Raw genomic sequence first — 10,067 nt, forward strand, 5'->3', positions numbered from 1 at the left:
ATTGTGTTTTGCCACCCTGTTTTCTCTCTCCTTATTCATACCCAAAGTTATCTTTTTGGGGTGGGGGAAACCCTTTATAAATAAATAAATAAATAACTAGCAGCACTTTGGGTTTTCCAGTAGTTTTCAAGACCATCACAGAACCACAGCAACCTTTCTTTCCTTCTTTTTTCCCTGGTTACATGAATTCACCTTCTTTCACCTACAGCACATCCTTTAAAGCATGTTTCTGTGTACATACCCTCTTTCTCTTTATTGGGGTTGTTGCATGAAGGGCCCATTATAGCTAATTTATTCAGACTTGTGTTAGTGATTATAACCTGCTTCTGATCAGTTTGGTCTGCTGGGGTTTTCCAAGCAGTCGCTTGGAATTGATTACAAGCCTTAAAGCATCACTGCTGCTATGCTGATTGCCGTGGGATTTAGCTCTTGGCTTAGTTGTGAGCTGTGCTAAAAGGTCTGGTTTCCATGTCTGTATCACTTCCTTCCCACTACTGCTGGTACTTGATCTCTGTGTTCCTTTTGTGTTAGTGTGGATGACTTCTAGGAATGATCCATTCCCTGAAGCAGTGTTGTTAGGATTGTGTAGTTAGGGAGAATGCAGTCAGGGTAAAGGTGGTTTGTTCTTTTCCTTGTACTTCTGTGTTCATTAGATAATGTGGACTTGATACACTTTGGTCCTTATTTAACACTCATCCTTATTTAGAGAAATAATCTGAAACTGATTTTTTGCCTTGCCCCTCTCTTGCTTTTCTTGAAAAATACTGAGTTTACCAAGATACTCATTTGTCCTGGCTAGAGGGAGAGATGTGCATTCCCCTGCACATCTGTCTCCTCATGGTGAAGGAGGCTCACATTCCTGACCAGGGACAGGGGAAAGGCAGTGTGTTCACAGGGGAAGAGTCTGGTGTTGGATAGGTTAATAAAGGATGGAAAGTGGAAAAAGAAACTCTATTTGGGATGAGGTGCAATGTAGGCACCTTAAACACACGGCAGAGTCTTCCTTAAAAGTCTGTTGGCCCCCTTGGGTTCCAGCATGTACATGGAAGCATGCTGGATTTGGCATGGCAAAGAAATTGAAAAAGACTGAATGTTTGGAAATCAAGAGCATCTACGTAACATTCCTGAGTGCTGAAAATTTTTGGAAATGTGTTAAGCCTTTTGCTTTGGGAAGAGCTGGTTTCTTGATCAGCTTAACCATCCTGGCTGCCTTGGATCAGGATAAGACTGGCAGGATGCTGGGGAGGAGCAGAAGAGAGCAGGGTTTTGTGCTTGGCAGTGCCAGGGATGGTTTCTTTCACCCTTCTCTGAAGCAGCTGATGCTGGCTGTGGCAGGAGGTGAGATGGATGGGCTTTGAGTCTCATCTGGGCCAGTGGTCTTGCACATTCCCCTTCTTCAACTGGTCCCCCCTTGTCGTTGGCAGCACGTGGAGGAAGGGGGTCCGGCAAACGAAGCAGGTCTGCGGGAAGGGGATCTGATCACCCACGTCAACGGGGAGCCGGTTCACGGGCTGGTGCACACCGAGGTGGTGGAGCTGATTCTGAAGGTAGGGGCTCAGCACTGTTACATTCTGGAAAACATGAGCAGCTTGTTTACAATGTGTGTAATCGGCACTGTTTGAAATACAAGTGTGCACACAGCACCTGGTGGTATTTAAGAGCAGCTTTGTACTGGTTGGTGTTAAAATTATCCAGTTAAATGACTTCTGCTTGATACCTTTCAGAGCAGAATCCATTTACAGAAAAAAACCTCCAAAGTTCTGGACTCTTCCAAGAGACAGAAGTCTTTAGGATTGCAAATAGAGGAGCAGTCAGGATTATTATTTTTTTAAGATGAGTGAGACAAGCCATGCTCTGTGTTGCAGATTCATCATGATAGATGCCTGATATGCTCACATCTGCCATCAGTCAGAGCACTGGGAATAGGATTGGTGACAGAATATCACTTTGTTCAAGTTTCCAAGTGTTACAAGTATTAAATTGAGTCATTTGGGATCTCAATGGGAGAGGTCAGATTCTGTGTTCTGTCTGCTCTGGGAAGCTTTACCTACCAGCTGGGGTCTGAGCTAATCATTTGTGAAAGCCTGACTAACGAGGGCTCTCTCTCGACAATTCCTTAATAAATGATAGGTGGAAATGCTGAGGGGAAAAATGGAGTTTGACAAAGGATTACAAAATGGCAGGCAGCAATAAACTAGCACCCTACCTGCTTTGGCTGCAGATCTGCTTCAAATAACCATGTTTTAAGCAATGTATCTTTGTCTTGTGTCTGACAGAGTGGAAATAAAGTGTCCATCTCCACCACACCATTTGAGAACACCTCCATCAAAGTTGGTCCAGCTCGAAAAGCCAGCTACAAATCCAAGATGGCTCGTAGGAACAAGAAGAGCAAAACAAAGGATGGTCAGGAAAGGTCTGTTTTGATGTTTCTCTGTTAAAAATAAAGGGTAACCAAGATAATGTAAGAGAGATCTTAAGAGAGACCTTGTCAAATCTATTTGCAGATAATGTATATCAGCAGGTACATCCTTTAGTTGTTCTTTTTTTTTTTTTTTTTCTCTCTTTGACACAAAATTGACTGAATGCATTAGTAAAGCTAAATAAATCATTTGGGCTCGTAAACAACTTTTGAATGCTCTTTCCCAGTAAGAAGAAGAGTTCTCTGCTGAGGAAGATCACTAAACAAGCATCACTGCTTCACACCAGCCGGAGTTTATCATCCCTGAACCGGTCCCTGTCATCTGGAGAAAGTGTGCCTGGCTCTCCAACTCACAACCTGTCTCCTCGGTCACCAACCCAGAGCTACAGATCCACTCCAGAGTCTGCACACTCAGGTAAAAAAAAAAAAAAGAAACAAAACCAAACTAAGCAAAAAAATCCAGTCAAACAGGAAAAGAAAATCTTGGAGGAGAATTTTGCTGAATGATTAATTTTGGAAATAAAATACACAGCAGCAGGTAGTAGGTCTCTTTGTGAAGCAAATGACAGCGGTGATGTCGATTACCTTAAGGATGGATGTGTTCTTGTTCATTGATTCTTTTAAAAATGAAAATCCATACATCCTTTTAAGAATGCATTTGCTGTACTACAGCATCCTTTCACTTTGATGAAAATGTGTGTTGTAAGTTGCAGTCTTTTCATAGCAGTGTGACACATTTTCTGTGTTCAGAGAAAAGAAATCAAAACAGTGTGGCAAAGTCATATTTGAAAATTGAATCAGCTGCTGGAATAAAGAGATTTGCATCTGGAGAATAGCAATGAAACACGTGGTTTGTCTGATCAAAGGGGGTTTTTTTGAGAAAAGTGTTCTCATAGCTGAGTGTTTCTTACTGTGCTCTGGTGTTGGGTGCTAATGATGTGAATTTCCATCAGAAGCCTGGCAATGTTACCTTCAGTATTACTGCTGTGCTTTGGAATAACATGGCATTGTGTCTTGACTTACTTTCAATAACTTGTTTTAATTTATTAAATGTATTTAATGTAATGTATTAATCTTCTTGGTATTTTTTTCTTTGTTTTTTTTTTTTCTTTTAAGTTGGTGGCAATTCTTCCCAGAGCAGCTCTCCCAGTTCCAGTGTTCCCAATTCTCCAGCCAGCTCTGGACATATCCGACCCAGCTCTCTGCACGGCCTAGCACCTAAGCTCCAGAGGCAGTACAGATCTCCAAGGCGGAAATCTGCAGGAAACATCCCTCTGTCCCCCCTGGCTCACACTCCATCACCAACCCCACAGTCCACGTCACCGCAGCGCTCCCCATCTCCTTTGCCAGGACACTCAGTTGGCAGCTCCAGTATCATCCAGTCTTTCCCTGTAAAACTACACTCCTCTCCACCACTGGTGAGACAAATTTCTCGCCCCAAGAGTGCTGAGCCGCCTCGGTCTCCTTTGCTGAAGAGAGTGCAGTCGGCCGAGAAACTGGCTGCCTCCCTGTCCTCCTCTGAGAAGAAGCTGGGCTCCTCACGGAAGCACAGCTTGGATATCTCTCACTCTGAGTTTAAGAAGGAGATGTTACAGCGGGATCCCAGCCTCCAGAGCTTACAGGAATCTGCCAACGAAACCACAGGCGGCAAACTTGGGCTGGCAGAAAAAGGGATGCTGCAGAAGCCGGGCTCACGGAAGTTGGGTGCCATTCGACAGGACAGGGTGGAGAGGAGGGAGTCTTTGCAAAAGCAGGAGGCCATCAGGGAAGTAGATTCTTCTGAAGATGAAACAGATGATGGTTCAGAAGATAGTCAGGATGGGAGAAGGCTGGACAAGCCCCGTGGCAGTGGAGACCAAGGCTCAGATTCTTTTAATGAGGATAGTAAGTTTTCATCTAAATTGGAAAGCAAGGATAGTATTGAAGATGATGCCTTTCTACCTGAAGATCCAAAAGGTACGGAAGATGTGCAGAAGGGAAATACTCAACAAGCCAAGCCTGTTTCAGAGCCGCTGCAAATCAGTGTGCACCCTTCCCTGCCAGAGCTCCCCTCAAGAACTTCTCCGGAAAAACTAGCTAATTCAGAAAAGCCATTCCTAAAATCAGAAACAACTGCAAAGGAGCATAAATTGCCAGAAAACAAAACTTTTGAGTGTTTTGGTCCAAAAGAGAGGTCTTCTGAAGCAATCAAAGATCTAGGGAGAACTCCAGGTACTCAAAAACCAGTAGATCGCACAGAACATATGCAGTGCCCATCTATCAAACTCCTGGAACTTGAAGAAGGTGATTCTTCTGGGGCCTCCTGTGGTAAATTTGACTTGAAAGAGCCTGTGCTAACAGAAAGCAGTCAGAAAAAACAGGATTCCAAACCTCCGCTGGCACTTTCCTCGTGGTGCACAGCAACCACGAGCACTCCTGTCGTGGTGAGCCCCCCAGACCGCAGTGAGAAGGGTCACAAGGAGACACCTCAGCCTGTGGAACAGCACAGCTCCTCATTTCTGTCTCCTGGGAGCGCCAGTGAAACATCCCAAAAAAGTCCTAGCCCTGAAAAGCAGCAGCCCAGCTCATCCCAGGCAGAGGGTGCTTTAACCTCCAGCAAAACGAGCCCAGCAGGACCCGTGCCCTCCCCACTCCTCCTCCCCGGTGCCATCGAGCGCGCGCTCTCTGTGTCCCAGTTAGTGCCCCTGGCCCAGAGTGTGTTGGGGCCTTTGAAGCTCAGTATGTCTGGGTCCGGAGAGGTAGAAAAGAGAAAGGATTTGGGTGCCTCCTGTAAAGAGGACAGAGATTTGAAACAAAAAAGGCAGGAAATTCCACAAGTAGGAGAATGTCAAGAGAAAGCCAAACTCTCTAGCACGGATGGTCTGACCGCAAGGAGCGGGTCCTGTGCAGAGTCCTTACACCCAGAAAAGCCCTGGGAGGCAGCATGTCCCGTGGGGGCCAAAAAGGAGGCAATGTGTCCTGTGGTGGTCAAAAAGGAGGCACCTTTTTGCAGTGCTAAAGCGTCTGAGGCGTTGGCAGGCAGCTGCAAAATCACTCCATCAAAAGAGCTGTCTCATGCTCTTGGACAAGCAGCTCTGAGAGCCTCTCCTCTGCCAGATGGCAGCACGAGGCCCTGTAAAGAAGGGACTCTGGCACAAACAAAAAGCAAAGAGGTTGGAAATCAGTTAAAAATACAAGACTTTCCCCTGTCACATGATGATGCTGTAAAGAAAACATAGCAGCATCGCTGGTACTCGTGGACTGGAGCATTCTGCATTCAAAATAGAGACTGCATGTTTGAATTTTGTAATATACACTAATATAAAATAGAACTTGTGTACATCTATTTTTGGGAGGGTTTTTTTCATACTGTTTTTTGTGTTTTTTCATCCTTGCTATTCTATTTTTGTACACAGTAATGCTTGCTGTTTGAGGTCTCTTTAGAACAGGGTATCTTTAAAGCAGGGCTTAAGAAACAGTTTGGTTTTTTTTGTTTTCCTTCCATACCTTTTATTTTGCCTGAGTTTAGGGCATGATGTGCTCTTCCCTCTAATTCTGCATTTATTTGAGATCCCAAAAATTCTGTGTGCAAAAAAGTCAGGTTGATTTTAAATTTCTGCTTTTCAGCATTCTCTTTGAAATTCCATTGAAATTCACAAATGTCAAGTTTTTGCTTGGATTTTACAATCTGATGTCCCTCGACAAGAATAAGAACATACTCTCTAGTCTGCAAGTTATTGTGGAACTACAGACCTTCTTTGATGCAAATGCAACCCCTTTGTCACCATGTGTCTTCACAGTCCTGTGTCCTTAGAGGATGTGGAGACAAAAGACTTGGCTGGAGAGGCTGGAGAGAGACATATCCCTGTCTTCTTTTTAAAACAAGTATTTTTCAATGGAATTATCAGAAAGAGGAATCTCCAATCCATAAGATGGCTTTTTTTGGGATTGTTTTTACTTACCCTGTATGGGACATATGGCAACTTTTCCCTCTGTTTTTAAAATAATAGAGATGTTTTATCTTCCTTTCTCTGGCTTCAGTTCATAACTTGCCCTGCCTCAGAGTAAGTGACCCCAGGAGAGGGGTGCCTGTAGGTTGGTTTTAAAATAGAAAACTTTGTAGTCGCGTATTCTCCAGTGTGTCTGGCAAAGTTATCTCAATGAAAAACGACCTTTGGAGACTTTTCCTTTTCTTGGTGAGTCTAAATAGGTAGGGATTTTAAGGTGTCCCTTAACATTTCTGAATTGGGGCTTGGGAAACTTGCTGAGTTTTCTGCCCGTTCTAAAACCAAACAAACCTATGAAGATTTCAGACTCCTCGAGTTCTGTGGTCAAGCTGCAAGCAGACTTCAAAACACATGTGATATTTTCAGATTTCAGCTTTGATAGGTAGATCATTTCCACTGCTGAGGTCACTTTCCATTTAAAACTTACTCTTTGCTCCTAGGTTTAGACATCGCTTTGCTTTAAGTGTGACCGACTCTGGGTGACAGTGCTGCTTGCTGAGGATTAGATCAATAATAATGCACCAATAAATGTGTTGAGTGGTGATACCTGTAGCACTGTAAGCCATTTCTTCATCCAATTAAAGGTTCCTCTCAATGAACACTCCCGTCATTTGTCCCAGATTGTGCTCAGCTTGTATCCTAGTCTTGTCTGAGTGGATCTCCCTGCGGATCACCCGTGAGGGATAGTGCCCCTGCTCACTGGCTTACTCTGTTAGAAGCAGAATGACTGTGCAACAGTATTCCAGGCTAAGACCCATCTCTGTTGGTCTGATTTCCTTACACTGCTGCTTCCTTCACTGTCTTGGCTTTCTCTGAACTTGAAGTTTTGATTCGCTTCCCCTAAATGCAAATATGTTTATTATATAGGAATATATTTTCTCCATCTCTTTCAATCTGATTTCAGTTCAACCCACAACTCACAAAAATCTCTGGAATCTCACCCTGCTTCTTTCTGTGTAGCAGTTACTTCCCCCCATTATATACTTGATTTTGGCTGCTTGGATTTCATTTCTGGACCAAGTTTTGGGTTGGTTTGAGCTTTTTTTTTTTTTTTTTTTTTAACATGTTTAAGTGAGTGTTTACTCTGTGTGTCTGTGTGAACATGTATGGTGTTGCTACTTACATTAACCAAAGCCTCAGCGCTCCCAGGTAACACCTTAATAAACCTTGCTGTGGTGGTATTGAGAGCAGAGCCTGCTGTGCTGTCTCTCCGCTCTTTTTCCAGGAATTCATAGGCTGCTCGTATACACTTGGTTTGCAATTATAAACCACAGTATTTCCACTGCCTTGTCAGGGTCCTGGGTGTCTCCAGCCTCTCCAAGTGCTCTTGGTGGTGAGTGTCATTCAGTGCTGATTTGGAGCAATAGCAAGTAAGGAACAGACTTGGCAGGATCTGGTACTTATCTGGCTGGTTTTCTCCCTGATGGGTTGATCTACTAAAACATTGCTGAGAAACAGCGCAGGATATTATGGCATGGACAGGAATAATGAAAAATGGATTTGGCATCCTGAGTCTGTGGTAATTACAAAGACAAGCCTCAGGCTGATCTCCTGAGAGCATCTGACCGTGGCGAGATGGAAGTGTCTGTGTAAATTAAGGAGTGAGCCTGGAGTTGTGTGAGGACGTGGTCCAACCTGGCTGTTCCCTGGGTGGCAGGTCCCCCTTTTCCTTCTGTGTTTAAAAAACCTGAGGAGAAAACTGGCCACTGCTCCTAGGAGGTGAGCACGGGGTGAGCCGGGCTGGGTAACCTGGTTCATCCCCCACTGGCAGGGGTGGGACCCTGTGACGGTACCTGTAAGCTGCTGACTCCCTGCCTTTGCAGCCGGTGCTTCCCATGCTGAATTGCAGGATTATCCTTTCCTAGGCATAAAAGGAGGAGTGAAAACCCTTGCTATGTCACAGCTTTTGCTGCTTTTGCCTGTGTTGGCCAAAGAAAAGGTGAGGTGTGTGTTTTGTTGTCTCTTTTGTAGCTACGGTACAGCGAGCAATCAGTGCAATTAAAAATCCCTGGTTTTTTGGAAGCCAAAGCCAAACAGCGTTTCCAGGAAAGCATTCTAGTGAAGCCTTGTATCCCCTGCTCTTGGTCAGTCCTGCAGTTTCCCTTGATGTGCCAGGTGCCCCATCATCCCTGTTCCACCTTTTGTCAAATTTACACGGCGCACTTTAGCAGAAAGTTATGGCAAAAAGACCTTTTCTATTGAATTTTGATAGTAAGACAGGTAGATACACCAAGACTTATTCCTTGCTCTGCTACAAATTCCTTAAGTACCTTCTCAAATAAAAGCTTGCAAAATGCATTGGGGAGGAACAGGATGTTAGAAAAGCTGTGTCTGAGGGGCAAGAGCACGTTCCCAGTGCTGACTTGGACCCGCGGTGCCCAAGGGAAGCCCTGGCCAGCCCAGCCCTCGGTCTCTGTGGGTAATCCCGAGTCAGGCAGGCGGAAGGTGCAAGTCACGAGCGTGAGGTGTGTGTTTGGTGAATGAGCCGTGCATGTCACCATCCAAAAATGCTGCTTTCCCGCTTTGTTTCCCTCTTCCCTTCCGTCAGCTTGGATGTGTCTCCTGCTCCTCATCTGTGTTGGGGTGGCGGCTCTCAGCTGGTTCAGCCTCCGCAGCTCCTCTCTGCTCCTGCAGCCAGCTGGTGCATCCCTGCCCCGTGCCTCAGTGTTATTTTTCCCTTTGTCTCTTACTGTTGCAAACTAAGAGAAATGGATGATATTTATTGTAAATATTAGATTTTAGCGTTGTACCGGCCACTCCTGGGTCTGAATGTGGGAGGCCTTTGGCTGCTGCTGTACTAAAGAGCGCTTGTGGGGAAGGGGTAGGAGTGACCAGTGGGTTTGTTTGCCACACTTGCATTAAGGTGTGATTTGGAGTTTTTTTTTTTATTTTTATTTTTTTTCTTTCGAAGAGGGGAGGATAAAGTCTTTCTCTGGATTTCTCTTACTGGATGTGAAGGATAATTCTGTACTTCTAGTAGAAGATTTGACAGAAGTGTGTGTTTACGTTGTGTTCGATTACCATATCCAGGTGGCTGTGAGAGCACCTCCTGCGCTGGGCTCTGCCAAGCCGTGTCACTCAGCACTTAGCTAGATAAGAGAAAGTGTGGAATTTCTGTGTTTTTAGAAACTTGAACAATTGCCACATAATAGCGGTGCAATAATTTTTATTCATGTTGTACCTGCATGTCGATGTTCAAATCCTCCTCCAAAATAAATAATTTTTTTTTTTTTTACATAAATCCAGACTCATGTTTGTCTCTTGGTTGGTCTCCTCTCACTTTCCCACTGCACTGGGGGTGGCTGTGCTCCCAACCTGCCTGCTCAACCAGCTGCTTGATGGGGCAGAAAATGGCCTGTGGAGTGTCTGGGTATTGGAGTAACTCTGCCAGGCTGTTTGGGATTTTCTGCTCCCCAGGCCAGGTGTGTGGCTAAGCCAAAGCTTTCCACTCTGAAACTCAAGCCCAGAATTTACCATCCTCCACCAAGTCCGTAAGTTTATAGTGTCTTGTGTCCCTGCTAATGCAGAGTCCTGGTGGTAAAAACATGTAAGGGGCAAAAGGGGTAAAAACCTGTCAGACATGAAACTTGGCTCAGCAAGATGAGGATGTGACTGGCCACAAGTACACACCGTGGCTGATGGGTTCAGGAGTTGGATGTACA

General features: G+C 44.8%; 1 protein-coding gene across 10 annotated transcripts in view; it reads left to right on the forward strand.

The window, feature by feature from the left end:
- The window catches only part of MAST2 (microtubule associated serine/threonine kinase 2), a 188,708-nt gene extending 179,056 nt beyond the window's left edge, over positions 1-9,652 (forward strand). For all 10 annotated transcript variants that reach the window (XM_048312262.1, XM_048312253.1, XM_048312254.1 and 7 more), the window contains 4 exons: positions 1,425-1,547; positions 2,277-2,413; positions 2,647-2,834; positions 3,536-9,652. In XM_048312262.1, coding sequence (XP_048168219.1) covers positions 1,425-1,547; positions 2,277-2,413; positions 2,647-2,834; positions 3,536-5,637 — 2,550 coding nt within the window. In that variant the 3' untranslated portion in view covers positions 5,638-9,652. The remainder of the gene's footprint in view (positions 1-1,424; positions 1,548-2,276; positions 2,414-2,646; positions 2,835-3,535) is intronic.
- The last annotated feature ends 415 nt before the right edge of the window (positions 9,653-10,067 follow it).

This window comes from Corvus hawaiiensis, chromosome 9 (genome assembly GCF_020740725.1).
Source record: "Corvus hawaiiensis isolate bCorHaw1 chromosome 9, bCorHaw1.pri.cur, whole genome shotgun sequence".
Classification (NCBI taxonomy): Eukaryota; Metazoa; Chordata; class Aves; order Passeriformes; family Corvidae; genus Corvus; species Corvus hawaiiensis.